At 42.1% G+C, this 17439-nt stretch overlaps 1 protein-coding gene across 1 annotated transcript in view; it reads left to right on the top strand.

Moving 5' to 3' along the window:
• SYCP1 (synaptonemal complex protein 1) overlaps nt 1-17439 on the top strand; it is a 5090281-nt gene that overhangs the window by 4872626 nt on the left and 200216 nt on the right. The window contains exons 38-39 of the mRNA XM_086919665.1: nt 7243-7329; nt 10748-10834. Of these exons, the coding sequence (XP_086775791.1) occupies nt 7243-7329; nt 10748-10834 (174 nt within the window). The remainder of the gene's footprint in view (nt 1-7242; nt 7330-10747; nt 10835-17439) is intronic.

The following is a 17439-nucleotide window of genomic DNA, read 5'->3' as shown; positions in this document are numbered from 1 at the left end:
ACAGGGCACCTCCACTCAACTCGCGGGCTCCGGGCCGGCGCCAGGTACCACAAAATGGCGTTTGGAGCCCTGGAGCTCCTCCGACCCTCCACTCAGCCCCCACAGCGCTTATCAAGCGGCGCTGCTAACATCAAACAGGATCCAGGACCATGTTGCCAGGCAGCAGACAGGTAAAAAGCACCAAAACACCGCCAAAAAGCAGCAGAGAATCCTTTCAGCCGATCGGGAGCCCGTGGAGCTGAGCAGGATCACGTCTGCTCCGCCATCTTACTTGGCCACGCCCCCGGTCTCTCCGTTTTTAGTGGGGTCACCAGTGCAAAAATCCACTCCTACCAGACTGTCACTGCCAAACACTCCGCAGTCTGTTCCTCTCCAGGAAACAGTTTCTTCGGATAAAGAACATGAGGAGGAAGAACTTTGTGACACAGGTGCAGAATGGGATAATTACTCAATCTCTCTGCCTGCTTCACCAACACTTCCTCCAGTAGACTCTCCACAAGAGTATATAGGAGGTTTTCATAATCTTCTAGAGCGTGCAACAATAACATTTGCTTTACCACTCGGCATTTTGACTGTTTCCTTTACGAATGAAAGAAATCATACCTTAAATCTGTTAGAGCAATACCGATTATCGATTACATTTGAGAAGAGGGTATGTTGATTATGAAGACCCCAGCATCTATACCAGCAGTGCTTCCACGCCTTGACAAAAAATACAAAGCCACAGACAATGCACCAGTGTGCCTTCCGGGACATCCGAAACTAGATTTAGTGGTTATGCAGTCAGCTCAATGCCGCTCCAAAAATCCGGCAGCACCCCTTTCAGCTCCTCCTGATAAAGATGGCAGGCATCTACATTAAATTGGAAAGAGGTTTTCATCAATGTCAGCATTGACAGTGAGAGGGGCAAATACTCTAGTGATCTTAGGGCGCTATGATCACCAGATGCGGTCCGACATTGCTCCCTACATGGATCAACTCCCAGAGGACGCTAAAGAAGAGGCAAGAAAGATATTACACGAGAGGGAGAGAGCATCCAATAAAATAACAGATTCTGCCATGAATGTTGCCATCACAGGTTTCAGACAGTTGGCAGGAGCGGCGGTTCTCAGAAGACAGGGATGTTTTAAAGCCACCTCATTCCGCCCTGAGGTTCAAAATAAAATCTTGGACCTCCCATACAATGGAGAGGATTTCTTTGGGAGTCAAGTGTAAGAAGCTCTCAAAACGATCAAAGAGGATACGGATACTGCCCAATCTTTGGGGACACTCCAATTTCGTAAACCTCCTTTTCGTGGTTCCAGAGGGAAAGAAATCCTATAGGGGAGGCTATCAGCAATACTGATGTCTTGCGTACTCATCAAGTCATCAGCCTTATCGTTCCCACTTCCAGCAAAAACAGCCTCCACAGACATCCTATGTTAGAGCAAATGGAGGAAAGTCAGCATGACCAGGTAAGGATCGGGCCTTCGACAATGATATCACACAGGCTCCAGTTCCAACCCCCTCACCACAATCTCCTCGTTCTTTCCCATCAAAAATTTTCAACCGCGCGGGCAACATTTCCAACCACCTCTTCCAATTGCAACCCATTACGGTGGACAAGTGTGTTCTACGTCTGATATAATTTTGACACACACTGGAATTTATCCAAAAAACACCTACAACCCCATCACAACCTTTTCACCAAAAACATCCCACAGCTCTTCAACAAGATGTCAATATAATGCTCTCCAAAGGGGCAATAGTGAAGGTCCCAGTCTCTCACAGGGGAAAAAGGTTTCTACTCCTGTTTCTTCTTAATCTGAAAAAAGTTAAGGCACTGGCGACAAATTATCGACCTCAGAAGCCTCAATCTTTACCTGAAAAAGCAGTCCTTTTGGATGATTTCTCAGCAGGAGGTCTGAGTCTTTTAAACCAATCCGATTACATGACCTCATTGGACCGCCAAGATGCGTATTTCTACATACCCATTCATCCAAAGCACAGGAAATATCTGAGTTTTTTTGTTGCCGGATGCCATTTTCAGTTAAAAGTGCTCCTGTTTAGCCTCAAATCTGCACCCAGGATTTTCACAAAGTGCCTTGCGCAAGTCGCTGCATTGCTCAGGCAAAGCCAGCATCAGGTCTTTCCGTATTTGATTAGATCTTTTCTGACAACTGGGTCTCACTCTCAATCTGGAAAAGTCCAAGCAAAACCCATCACAAAAGATTGTCTTTTTAGGAGAAATGGTAGACACGGGGTGCTTAAAAGTATATCCTGCAGAAGAGCGGCAGCGGCGACTTCTCATGCTAGCGTCATCCATAAGAAGCAAAAAGTCTCTTTCAGTCCGATTATACAAGTCACTCTTGGGAATGATGTCTTCATGCATACCTCTGATCCCATTTTGTGGTCTCAAAATGTGACCTATCCAAGAGGAGCTGGACAAACAGTGGGCACAATCCAAAGGCTCCTTCGACGACATGGTCAGGGTAAGCCCAAAAATGCTTAGAGCCTAGGAGTGGTGGATAGGCAAGAACAATCTGTCAGTAGGGCTGTCTCTTATGCACATGCCAACACCCTTCGTAATCACCACAGATGCATCCCTGGAGGGCTGGGGAGCTTACCTCCAATAACTGCAAGTGAGCAGCAAGTGGCATCAGACTCAAAGTCAATCACAAACAAATATGCTGAAATTATAGGCAGTCCATTTAGCCCTTCAAGGCTTACTTCCCAGAATACAAGGTTCGTCGGTGCTTGTCCGAAAAGACAATACCACAATGATGCATTACATAAACAAACAGGGCATCACACAATCTCGCCTACTTTCCAGAACAGCACAGAGGTTATGGAAATTGGCTGTTACTCACAAAATTTGCCTCCAAGTGGAGCATTTTCAAGGAATACAAAACACTATTGCGGATACACTCAGCAGGCTCACAACATCGTGCCATGAGTGGGAACTACACCAACAGACCTTGCACAACATCTTCAGTCGCTGGGGCACCCCAGAGTTAGATCTATTAAAAACTCTTCGGAACCGCAAATGCCGGTTCTATGCAAGTTGGCATCCCCAACGGAGGTCATAGGGGAATGCCTTTTCGATTGCATGGTCCTGCATCTTTGCCTACGATTTTCCTCCCACTCTTCTTCTCCCAAGAGTCAAAAGGAAGACGAAGAAAGAGCCCTGCAAGCTGATTCTCATTGCTTCAGCATGGTCATGTCAAAAGTGGTACACGGAACTGCTTCTATTCTCTCAGGTTCTGTACTTCCTTCTGCCAGCAGTCTCCAACCTCCGCACAATGAACCAGGAGAGATCTTCCATCCAGATCCCGACACCTTCACTTATTGGCATCGCTCCTGAGTTCAATGAGTTCCAGCATCTGAACATTTACGGCAACTTTAGAGCTATCTTGGCCAAAGTCGGAGCGGATTATACCATCAAAACTTATGCTTCAAGTGGAAGCATTTCTGTATCTAGTGCCGCCAAACAGAAATACACTTGTTTTCTTCCTCTCCAGAACAACTCTTGCCATACTTCTCTCAATTGTCGCAATCAGGTTTGGCACATAGTTCTATAAAGGTCCATCTTGAAGCTATTTCTCACTAAAGAAGGACACTCTCCTTTCCATCTTTGTGGTCTTCCGGGATATTCAAAGAATTCCTCAAAGGTTTGTTTCATGCCTATCCTCTTGTAAGGCCTCCAGCATGGCAGTTACATATGGTTATTTCTCAACTAATGATGACTCCTTTCGAGCCGATGCACAGGGCAGAGATCAAGTTCCCATCGTGGAAGTTAGCTTTTCTTTTTGCACTGACGTCTGCCAGAAGGGTAAGTGAAATGCAAGCCTTTGTTATAGAAGAACCATTTTTACAATTCAAATCGGATGGTCTTCTCCTCCGCACAAATCCAAAGTTTTTATCAAAGGTTCCTTTGGACTTCCATTTGAATGAGCTGGTGGTACTAAGGACTTTCTTCCCGATTCCATCGACTGCTGCGCAGAGGACCACTAGACATCAGGCATTGCCTTAAGTTCTATCTGCAAAAAACAAAGCTATTTCACAAGTCTTCTCAATTATTTGTGACATACAGCGCTCCGAGGAAAGGTTTCCCGCTTTCTAAGCAGAGTATATCTAGATGGATATTTAGTGCCATACTATTTTGCCATAGCAAACCTGGCACACCACTATCCTCAAGAGTCCAGGCTCAATCGACAAGGGCTGTCTCTAAGTCTACTGATTCTAAAAAGGGTAACCCAATCAACCCTTGTAGGCTTGGGCAATGTTCAGTACAAGGTAAAGTCATCTACAAGGGATTTGTTTAACCACTATCATTCACATTACTTTTTGAAACCTTAATCAGTGAGATTGTCGTACAAGAACTATCTCGCAGGAGTCCACAGAACAACACTTATGAATATCTTAAAGCAAAAGTAACACACGGGAGAACCTATTTATATGAAAAATATATATTCTGTATTTAATTGCTGGATTACAAATTAATTAAAGGGGATACATAAAATGTTGAAACTAATGCAAAAATGTCATGAAAGAATGTATAAATTAATTCCTACCAGTCTAATTTATCTCTATTACTATTTAATGTACTGGGGACTCCCATCATGACGACAGAGAATGATTCAAGCATGTGAATCGATGATAGCTTCCAATACTGGAGAACTACAGTTACTGGTAAGTAACTTATTTCTTACTTTCAGAAGAGGTGAAGGCTGGCAAATGCAATGAAGGCACTTCTTGTAGATGTGCATGCTGGAAATTCAGTGATATCACTTCCTGTAGAGATGGTTGCAGAAAAAAAGTTACTTGTGCTTTTTGTAGTATGCACATGCTTCTCAGACTAACAAGGGACTCTGCAAGCTTCCTAATTAAATAAGGTAAGTTACCATAACTTATTAATCAATATTTGAATGCAGATACTGCAGTTGATATTGTACTAATTGTTTGTTTAATTTTGGAAACACGCTGACTTCTTAAAGATGCATAATTGTGCTGATGTTTAAACACTTTATAAAAACAAAATATGATCCAATCCAAGGTCCTTGCTGACACTCAAGTTTAGATTTCTATTTAAACTTAATTTTACCTATCTTTTGCAGGACACTTTGACTTTTTTCCGTTCTATTGTTTCCCAATTAATCATTAAGCAATGTTGTTGTTTGCAAAGTGACTACTATCTTTGTTGCTCAAAAATGCCTTTTTACTGCACAAAGGGTGGTACGACGGAGGGATTGCGCTACCAGACCTGAAACTGTATTACTGGGCGGCGCAGCTGAAAATCATAAATCAGTGGATCCACGCCCCCTAAAATGACCCAGCATTCAGAGCAGACAGGACACAGTTAGGAGCTAGTACCCTACTAGCCCCCTTGTACGACCAACGTATGGTACGCACACTTCAGGGACCCACAAAACTCACAGCGGCGATATGGCACAGGGCGCAGGCGACACTAGGGTGGAAAGGGAGAATAACGAAACTTACTTCCCTATGGGACTCCCGGATGCTAGGGAACTTACGGAACAGTAAGGGCTTCTCCCATTGGGATATGTTAGGCCTGTGCACGGTGGGGGACTTGTGGGAACGGGGCACGGTGATTCCATTTGCACAACTGAGAGACCAATACGAGCTAGGGCCACGAGAAGCATTCCGATATGCCCAGATTCGACACGCACTACTTACAGCCATCCCCCCAGAAACGGAGGTGCCAGAGGCCTCACCATTCGAAGACCATCTCCTTAAGGACTATATGCCAGAGCGAGCAACCTCGCTCACATATCGTAAGTTGAGCAACAATTTGCCGGACCCCATGATCAAACTTAAGGAAAAGTGGGAGGGGGACGTGGCAGCTATGGATGAAACCGAGTGGAACGAAGCAGTGGCTTCACCAAAGGAAGTAGGTATCTCAGCTAAATTCCGGCTCATACAGCTCAAAATACTACATAGAGTATATTATACTAGAACGACACTACACCTCATACACCGCGCGCAGCACCCATTTTGTCTCCGAGGGTGTGGGGAGGAAGGGACTTTCTTCCACACAATATGGGACTGCCCACGCATTCAAGAATACTGGAGAAGTATACTACGCACTATATCACAAACTGTGGGGACCTCCCTGATCCCTGAACCATGTAAATGCTTACTTAATGTGTGGGAACCCAATGATTTGTCCAGGTACGGATTGCAATGGGTCACCTTGGGAATGGTCATAGCTAAAAGAGACATAGCACAGAAATGGGGGGCCATAGAGGTACCAACGAGATCACAATGGTGTGAGAATATGGACAGGGTAATGATCACAGAAAGGGAGGTGTATACTAGCAGGGCTTGCCCGAGAAAATGGAATAAGATCTGGACCCCGTGGAACTCGTACCGGGGGGACATCTGTGAACCCTTACCAGCGGACGAACCAATATCATCTGATGAGGAAGGAGAGGACGATTAGCGTTCCCAAGAAGAGGTAGAGTGAGGGAGGGGTAGGGATAGTGGGAGACCGTGGGAGACGGGAGGGACGAAACGGAGGGGCTAACAGGGCGAGTACCCCGTAGGACTTCCATGTACACTTATCATTAGTACTACTTAATATGTGTAACCGTGAGAACCTAACTGCAGACCAATTTGCCAGGAACTTTGCAAGGCACAATGTATGCGGATTCACTTCAGCACGTGATGACCTACCTGTGATTTCTTTGTTGATTTTTAAGGTTGTTTATTGTTTAAAACGCAAAAACCTAAACCTCTGTAATTCAGGACATTACTTGTGAATAATGCGCCTTTCCTAAAGAGCGAAATAACCAGACCACGGACACAGCATCTAATGTACAGGTTTTTCCGATAATGAGGCTCATTCAGCCATGTTGTAGCGGCCGGCCCGCTGGGTTGTGGGCCAATTGCTGTGTAAGACTAAAAGGTGCAATAAAGGTTTTGGAAAAAAAAATGCCTTTTTAACAATTGAAGGTTTTAAATATGGTAATTCTGATTACAAATATCTGTGAATTGAACCAGTGCCCCTCTGGAATTATTCACTTTTAATTCACAATTATCTATATTCTGCTTGTAATGCTTTGACATGAATACCTTTTGTTTACTAACTGACTGAGTATAAAGCATAGGTCTCATAGAAATGGCAGGCATGTGACAAAGGCAGAAGGTCTTTTAGGATTTCTAAAAATTCTGTTGAACACTAACAGTTGAAGTAAGGCCTGTAAGATGGCGTATAAAATATATTTCATGTATTTCTTTAAGAGCCTGGTTTCAGAAGAAGATATTTCCAAAAAGCTGTATGTCAAGTGCCCTGAAGCTGCTCAATCTTTTACAACAACGCCAAAAAAGGTAAACCTAAACCTTTGCATTGAATAAATACCCAAAGAGTTGAAACTATTGTAATGAACACCTCTCTTATAAAGTACTTTAGCTTAGAAACTTCGCCGGTGTCAGAGGATATCTGGAAATGTTTCCAGTTGGGGCAAATAAATACGTTATAGGTGGCACCAAAACTTTTTTCTGGTGCCTGGCTGCGTAAGCACAACTAGTTATAAAAAACAAACGTAGCTCTTTTTTTCTGCATGCTCAGACACTGGGTCCGATAACATTGCTCAATGTTTCTCTGAACCATTCTTGCACTTTTGTTAAATCTTTTGTCTTGAAGCAATGCTTACACCTGACAGCAGGGCACAAGTCCTTAAAAAAAGTGGGGGGGACTAACCAAGTTAGCCAGCATGCAAGTGAAAGCATGAAGCAGGCCATGAGGCCATCACAGCGCATGATGTCACGATGTGTGACGCTGCACATGACATCACAGAAAGTGACATAACAAGAAGTGACATCAGATAATAAAACCTCACACATATGTTTATCAGGTATATAATGAGTACATAAAAGCGCTTCATGAGATTTAACAAATTAGATTTTGAGTTGGGGTTGTACCAAAAAAGTGGTGCAATCCTGACGCAAATTCTGGGTCTCAATTTATGCATTTATTTTTTTTAAACCCTGCCACAAAGAGATTGGCAACAAGGCGAAGCATGGCAGTAGATCTGTTCTGCTTAATTGGTTGCAAAGTCTGCATTTTAAAATATTTGATTGGGTAAGGCATCTGCTACAAAGGTGCCCTGTAAATCTCAGGGAGTTGTAGTAATGGTGAGATAACTCTAAAGGTTAACACATTTGAGGGAGAGATCTGTGTTTTGTGAAGTCCCAGTTTTGAATCAAAGAAGTATTGAAGGTTAATGTGTCTCCTGCTAAGCACATCGTTTAACATGCAGATTACAGATTTTTATTTTATATGGATAAGTAATTGGGTTACTGCTATTAACACCGGCATCCTTTTGTTACCTGCAGTTCATTAATTGTAATCCTTCCAATACAGCATACTGAGATATGGACATGTGACTCCTACACCTTGTAACCATGTCTCATGTCACTCGTCTTGTACATTGATTTACACACTTACATGATTTATTGTCAATGTATAATGTGCATGTTTCGTAAAGAGCTCTGACACCCTGCACTTGGTTGCGTAACTCTATAAAAGAAATAAAACAGTGCTATTGAAATTGTTGTTTGTGTAAATACTGGGACAGACTAACACTTCCATTTCACGGAACGTTATTGGCTGAGTCGGTTGGTTGCGTTTTGAACAAGCTTGCATTGAGGGCACGTCCTTAATTTTCTGGACTCTATCCAAGAACTGCTGTCCGGATATTGAAGTCTAATTGGTTGAGATTAGTTCCAAGCCAAGAAGAGATTTTGAGACAATTCTGCCTTTCCAACCCGGTAGATCCGTTCTTCCCAATAACCCTGGGGCATTCTTTTTGCTATAAAACATTTTTCCCGATGATGGTCTTAGAGACTACAGCTACAAAGACCGAAACGTCGACCTGCACACCATCTCCTAAGGAATCCATGTCTGGAAGAGCAATAATGATCTATGCTTTTTAGTTGCTCTCACCTGATTAATAGGAGTGTTTGTTATGTTATGAATTGTTTTGTTGAATTCATTTATACATTCTTTCATGACATTTTTGCATTAGATTCAAGATTTTATGTATCCCCTTTAATTAATTTGTAATCCAGCAATTAAATACAGAATATATATTTTTCATATAAATAGGTTCTCCTGTGTGTTATTTTTGCTTTAAGATATTAATAGGTGTTGTTCTGTGGACTCCTGCGAGATAGTTCTTGTACGACAATCTCACTGATTAAGGTTTCAACAAGTAATGTGAATGATAGTGGTTAAACAAATCCCTTGTAGACGTCTCTAAGTCTACAGCATTGTTTGTGGGAGTGTCTCTTCCTGAAATTTGTTTCATAGAGTATTTGCACTGTTCGATGGTTAGAGGAATTTATTTCCTAATTGTTTCCTACGATTGTGATTAACATATAGTTTGATGTTTACATAAAGATTTGGTGTTGCATTGTCTTGTTAAGTTGTTCAAGGCCAATATAGATGTACTACATAACTCCTAGCTACTCTGATTCAAGTATGTGAAGCTATGAAATATCCAATACTGGAGTAAGAAATAAGTAACTTACCTGTAACTGTAGTTCTCCAGTATTGGAAGCTTTCATAGATTCACATGCAACCCACCCTCCTCCCCGCGGGGACAGCTCACCTTCCTCTATTTCTCTATATGAATGATAGCACAAGTGCTCGAAAATCTGAGGTTCTGAGCTTCTCCAAGGGCTGTTCTAGAGGGTGGTCTATGCTGATTGGATAAGGCAAAACGATGGTCTCTTTTTTAATAATGACTATGATAGGTTAATAAACTGTGAGGCCTAGGCCTGTTCTAGTCTATTCCTATCAGTCTAATTTATCTCTACTACTATTTAATGTACTGGGGACTCCCATCATGACGACAGAGAATGATTCAAGCATGTGAATCGATGAAAGCTTCCAATACTGGAGAACTACAGTTACTGGTAAGTAACTTATTTCTTACTTTCAGAAGAGGTGAAGGCTGGCAAATGCAATGAAGGCACTTCTTGTAGAGGTGCATGCTGGAAATTCAGTGAAATCACTTCCTGTAGAGATGGTTGCAGAAAAAAGTTACTTTTGCTTTTTGTAGTATGCACATGCTTCTCAGACTAACAAGGGACTCTGCAAGCTTCCTAATTAAATAAGGTATGTTACCATAACTTATAGATCAATATTTGAATGCAGATACTGCTGTTGATATTGTACTAATTTATTCTTTAATTTTGGAAACACGCTGACTTGTTAAAGATGCATAATTGTGCTGATGTTTAAAAACTTTATAAAAACAAAATATGATCCAATCCAAGGTCCTTGCTGACACTCAAGTGTAGATTTCTATTTAAACTTAATTTTACCTATCTTTTGCAGGACACTTTGACTTTTTTCCGGTCTATTGTTTCCCAATTAATCATTAAGCAATGTTGTTGTTTGCAAAGTGACTACTATCTTTGTTGCTCAAACATGCCTTTTTAACAATTGAAGGTTTTAAATATGGTAATTCTGATTACAAATATCTTTGAAATAAACCGGTGCCCCTCTGGAATTATTCACTTTTAATTCACAATTATCTATATGCTGCTTGTAATGCTTTGACATGAATCCCTTTTCTTTACTACCTGACCGAGTATAACGCATAAGTCTCATAGAAATGGCAGGCATGTGACAAAGGCAGAAGGTCTTTTAGGATTTCTAAAAATTCTGTTGAACACTAACAGCTGAAGTAAGGCCTGTAAAATGGCTTCTAAAATATATTTCATGTGTTTCTTTAAGAGCATGGTTTCAGAAGAAGATATTTCCAAAAAGCTGTATGTCAAGTGCCCTGAAACTGCTCAATCCTTTACAACAACGCCAAAAAAGGTAAACCTAAAGCTTTGCATTGAATAAATACCCAAAGAGTTGAAACTATTGTAATGAACACCTCTCTTATAAAGTACTTTAGCTTAGAAATTTCGCCGGTGTCAGAGGATATCTGGAAATGTTTCCAGTTGGGGTAGATAAATACGTTATAGGTGGCACCAAAACCTTTTTCTGGGGCCTGGCTGCGTAAGCACAACTAGTAATAAAAAACTAACGTGGCTCTTTTTTTCTGCATGCTCAGACACTGGGTCCGACAACATTGCTCAATATTTCTCTGAACCATTCTTGCACTTTTGTTAAATCTTTTGTCTTGAAGTCATGCTTACACCTGACAGCAAGGCACAAGTCCTAAAAAAAGTTGGGGGACTAACCAAGTTAGCCAGTATGCAAGTGAAAGCATGAAGCGGGCCATAAGGCCATCACAGCGCATGATGTCACGATGTGTGACGCTGCATGACATCACAGGAAGTGACATAACAAGAAGTGACGTCAGATATTAAAACGTCACACATATGTTTATCAGGTATATAATGAGTGCATATAAGCGCTTTATGAGATTTAACAAATTCGATTTTGCGTTGGGGTTTTACCAAAAAAGTGGTGCAATTCTGACGCAAATTCTGGGTCTCAATTTATGCATTTTTTTTTTTTAAATCCTGCCACAAAGATATTGGCAACAAGGCAAAGCATGGCAGTAGAACTGTTCTGCTTAATTGGTTGCAAAGTCTGCATTTTAAAATATTTGATTGGGTAAGGCATCTGCTACTAAGGTGCCCTGTAAATCTCAGGGAATTGTAGTAATGGCGAGATAAATCTTAAGGTTAACACATTTGAGGGAGAGATCTGTGTTTTGTGAAGTCCCAGTTTTTAATCAAAGAAGTATTGAAGTTAATGTGTCTCCTGCTAAGCACATCGTTTAACATGCAGATTACAGACTTTTATTTTATATAGATAAGTAATTGGGTTACTGCTTTTAACACCGGTATCCTTTTTTTACCTGCAGTTCATTAATTGTAATCCTTCCGATACAGCATACTGAGATATGGACATGTGACTCCTACACCTTGTAACCATGTCTCATGTCTCTCGTCTTGTACATTGATTGAAACACTTACATGATTTATTTTCAATGTATAATGTGCATGTTTCGTAAAGAGCTCCGACACCCTGCACTTGGTTGCGTAACTCTATAAAAGAAATAACACAGTGCTATTGAAATTGTTGTTTGTGTAAATACTGGGACAGACTAACACTTCTGACATTCTTACAGTGCATACATCTCTTATATCCAGGGACTGAATAAAGTCAAAAGCTGCCTCTCTTAAGTACCTGCGAAGAGATAGCAGGAGATAGCAAGCTGTGAGCCTTTGTTTCCCCTTTGTTGCAATTACATTTAAGTGCGAGGTTCCAGGCCACCTCCAGCCAGGATATTCTAACAAAAGGAGGTCTGATGGCCCCGTGTCTCCTGCACGTTGCAGCTGGGAATGGAAATCAGACGACCAACAGGCGCTGCTGAACGTGTCCCGGTGTTTGAAGATTACTCTGGGACAGTTCAGCATACTTCTGTGGGGCCCAACTTTTTGGCAGGGTGGACAGCGTCCACACCCTGAAAATAGTGGGTGGACACCGTGTATTGGCGTGTGCCCCCGACTTGTGACCTGCCTGTCAGCCCCCTTCCCAGGAGCCTGGGCAACTAAAGGGGAGCAACCTTTATATCAAGTATTGCTGCTGATGCTGGAAATGCAGAGACGAAGACAATGCTGAGAATGTATGTATAGGCATTTATATAGCGCACTACTTACCCGGAGGGTCCCAAGGCGCTTCGACCGCTGCGAAACCCTTCCTGGCTTCCCTGAGAGATGGTCCCTTAATGGGTATCTCCAGGGTGAGACCAGGCATCCCCGGCGGTCTGGTGGGGCCGTTAGTGAAGATGAGGCAAGCTAATGCCCAGAGTTGCCGAGTGTGATCGCTGATCAGAGTGGGCACCGAGGCGAGAGAATTATCGAGTCCGCTGACCCTGGTCCAGAAACCTGTCGCGCCGGGATCGAACCCTGGTCCCGGGCCGTCCTCTGCTCTCGGGTCTGCCGCCTCTAACCAGTGAGCCACACTACTTCACATGAAATGTGAAGTATCACCTTTTTAGGCTTTATGTAACAAGTGGTGGCGAGGTCGAACAGTCAAAGTTACATTTTGGAATTTGGTGTTGGGTAGAAAAACTGTAGCAGCCATTACCTCTACGTCCCTCATCCCTGACCCAGTCATTAAGTCATGAGGAGTGTCACCCAATCCCTGGACAGGAAACAAACCAGGAAATGCTACCTGACCCCTCCCACTCACCCTTATCTTGACACAACAACGCAGTAGCATTCTCCCAGCACGTCTTGTTTTGTTTCCTGTCCTGCAGAAGTCTTTGCCTGGCATTGGCAGTTCTTCTCCCTGCAGGACTTGGGAGGACTCTTCTGTTCCAAAGTGGGTGCCTAGCTCAGGGGAGAGATGGGATGGATCCAGTGCCTAATTTGAACCTGTGGTTTCCAGTGCTCGGCACTTAGTTGTCAACATCAGCACTTGTGACAGCGCCAGCTATTTGTGTTATTTAGAGATGAGTAGAACAACAGTTGGTAAACAATTGAAAAGAACTAATGCATGTTGCCCATACCATCCTTTGAGCTTTGGGGGCTTGTAACAGTCTGAATTGCCTTAGTTGTAGCAATGTAATGGTTAGTAGTTGTGTAGGTACCGTCATTGGCAGTGTTGGCAGGTGCTATGGGTGGTGCGAGCTGCAGAGGCCTCCTGACAAGGGCCCTGGCACATTTGTTTTTTTTTTACAAATTAAGCACTGGATGGATCCCCGAGCATCCAAGTGGATTGGGAGCGCTGGTGGCAGGTTCGAATTGTGCCCAATACTCCCTCTCTCCATATATCCCTTAACTTAGACTATCCTCCAGGTGCCAGTCTGGATCCAGAGATTTTTTAACAGTACCTCTGCGCGCCAGCGGATGACGTCGTCCACAGATATGACGTCAGTGGAGCCTTATAAGTCCATCCCGTCGCCCATCAAGTACCCTGACTCCGGTCTCAAAGTCGCTGCAACATCAGAAGTCGGCCCAGTGGGGCTTCCCATTCACACGTCAGGCCACAGTTTACCTACAATGGGGCTCCCTGCGATGTCGTCTTATGCGGCTGCAGCAGGGGACATGTCCTGAGTCAACGCCGTCTAACTCCGCAGTCTCCCATTGCGTGGATGTCGGGTCAATGCCGGCCCAATGCCGGTCATCGGAGTCTCCTTTGGCGTTTGTCGACTTCAATGGAATGCCGTCTTGATGTTGTTCAACGCCTGAGATGACCTTTAATCCTCCTTTGCTAATGGTGGATGAGGCCCCTGAGGATTAATCTCCCCCCAGTGTTGCTTAGTCGTTACTCTGAACAAGTTGATGTGGAGCATCTGCAGACACTTGGGCATCCTCAGGCTTCAGAGCCTTTGGCTTTTGGTGTGCCTGTTAGCCAGCAATTTCCCCTAATTATGATCTGCTGTCGCCACATAGAATGGCCACGGAGGCTAGTGCAGTGTTTGCATGAGTTGTTCGCAAAGCTCTTGACATTTTACTGTTCCAGCCTCTCCCTCTTTGTCTCTACCTTCCAATCCCTTGTTTGATCTGCTCCTCAAGGAAAACACGGATGCCCTGCACTTGCTGCCGTTTAGTGCACTGTTGTACGACATTCTTCTGGGGATCTGGGCGAGTCCCTCCTCGGAGGACCCTGTGGAATGTGCCATCGCACTTGGTCTCGCCCGGCTCCAGATGACTCTGTCTGTCTGTCCTTACATTCAAATAACAGAAAGTGAAAAAGGGGGCCTGAGGGGAGTAATGTTTAAAGACCTGTTGGTACCTTGTCCCCCAACTTAACAATGAATAACACGAGAGATACCAGAAGTCTGAATACAGGAACCTAAGTAGTGTTCAATCTGTAAGACAAAACCACAAGGTTAATGTACAGAGTGTGACAATCCTAAATGATAAGGATGTGAAGAACAGGAGAAGAAATGCTTACAAAGACACCCTACTAAGTGCTCAGAAAAGTACCCATCAGCCCGCTCATTAGCGGAGCATCGTCATCTGGGTGGTTGGTTGAAAATTGTGGTGTCCAGTATGCCCTTCCTCAGGAACACCTGAGGCTAGCAGAACTTGGACCACTTTGTTGACCCTCAACCATTAGAGATGACCAAGTGCAGGTTGAAAAAGGGGGGCTTAAGTTGCAGTGCTCAGAACATTGTGAAAAAAATGAGAAAAAAGGATGAATTGTAATCCAAGTGTGCTAAAAATACCTAACTTGATGTCATATAGAGAACTTTATTGGGTCTGACCATCAAGGTGGTATGATTAAAACGCAGTGTGAGAAAATAGCATGCAAGGAATTGCTATTTACCATGATAGTAAGTTAGGTTAGTATTCCAACTCCAATCTACATTTAACTAGGGTAGGTGTTGGACACTGAACCTATTTAATTTACTATTCCAACTCCAATCTACATTTAATTAGGGTAGGTGCTGGACACTGAACCTAATTAATTTACCATTCCAACTCCAATCTACATTTAATTAGGGTAGGTGCTGGACACTGAACCTATTACATTTACTATTCCAACTCCAATCTACATTTAATTAGGGTAGGCGTTGGACACTGAACCCATTTAATTTACTATTCCAACTCCAATCTACTGTTAATTAGGGTAGGTGCTGGATACTTAACCTATTAAATCTACTATTCCTAGTCCAATCTACATTTAATTAGAGTAGGTGCTGGACACTGAGCCTATTTAATTTACTATTTCAACTCCAATCTACATTTAATTAGGGTAGGTGCTGGACACTGAACCTATTAAATTTACTATTCCAACTCCAATCTACATTTAATTAGGGTAGGTGTAGGACACTGAACCTATTTAATTTACTATTCCAACTCCAATCTACATTTAATTAGAGTATGTGCAGGACACTAAACCTAATTAATTTACTATTCCAACTCCAGTCTACATTTAATTAGGGTAGGTGCTGGACACTGAACCTAATTAATTTGATATTCCAACTCCAATCTACATTTAATTAGGGTAGGTGCTGGACAATGAACCTAAATAATTTACAATTCCAACTCCAATCTACATTTAATTAGGGTTGCTGCTGGACACTGAACTTATTAAATTTACTATTCCAACTCCAATCTACATTTAATTAGGGTAGGTGGTGGACACTGATCCTATGTAATTTAGTATTCCAACTCCAATCTACATTTAACTAGGGTAGGTGTTGGACACTGAACCTATTTAATTTACTATTCCAACTCCAATCGACATTTAATTAGGGTAGGTGCTGGACACTGAACCTAATTAATTTACGATTCCAACTCCAATCTACATTTAATTAAGGTAGGTGCTGGTAACTGAACCTAAATAATTTACTATTCCAACTCCAATCTACATTTAACTAGGGTAGGTGTTGGACACTGAACCTATTTAATTTACTATTCCAACTCCAATCTACATTTAATTAGGGTAGGTGCTGGACACTGAACCTATTTAATTTACTATTCCATCTCCAATCTACATTTAATTAGAGTAGGTGCTGGACACTGAACCTATTAAATTTACTATTCCAACTCCAATCTACATTTAATTAGGGTAGGTGTTGGACACTGAACCCATTTAATTTACTATTCCAACTCCAATCTACTGTTAATTAGGGTAGGTGCTGGACACTTAACCTATTAAATGTACTATTCCTAGTCCAATCTACATTTAATTAGAGTAGGTGCTGGACACTGAACCTAAATAATTTACAATTCCAACTCCAATCTATATTTAATTAGGGTAGGTGCTGGACACTAAACCTATATAATTTATTATTCTAACTCCAGTCTACATTTAATTAGGGTAGGTGCTGGACACTGAACCTATTAAATTTACTATTCCAACTCCAATCTACATTTAATTAGGGTAGGTGTTGGACACTAAACCTATTTAATTTACTATTCCAACTCCAATCTACATTTAATTAGGGTAGGTGCTGGACACTGAACCTAATTAATTTAATATTCTAACTCCAATCTACATTTAATTAGGGTAGGTGTTGGACACTGAACCCATTTAATTTACTATTCCAACTCCAATCTACTGTTAATTAGGGTAGGTGCTGGACACTGAACCTAAATAATTTACTATTCCAACTCCAATCTACATTTAATTAGGGTAGGTGCTGGACACTGAACCTATTAAATTTACTATTCCAACTCCAATCTACATTTAATTAGGGTAGGTGTTGGACACTGAACCCATTTAATTTACTATTCCAACTCCAATCTACTGTTAATTAGGGTAGGTGCTGGACACTTAACCCATTAAATTTACTATTCCTAGTCCAATCTACATTTAATTAGAGTAGGTGCTGGACACTGAACCTATTTAATTTACTATTCCAACTCCAATCTACATTTAATTAGGGTAGGTGCTGGACACTGAACCTATTACATTTACTATTCCAACTCCAATCTACATTTAATTAGGGTAGGTGTTGGACACTGAACCTATTTAATTTACTATTCCAACTCCAATCTACA

Source organism: Lissotriton vulgaris, chromosome 5 (genome assembly GCF_964263255.1).
Source record: "Lissotriton vulgaris chromosome 5, aLisVul1.2, whole genome shotgun sequence".
NCBI lineage: Eukaryota > Metazoa > Chordata > Amphibia > Caudata > Salamandridae > Lissotriton > Lissotriton vulgaris.
The sequence above is the reverse complement of the archived record's forward strand: the minus strand, read 5'-3'. Positions and strand labels throughout refer to the sequence as shown.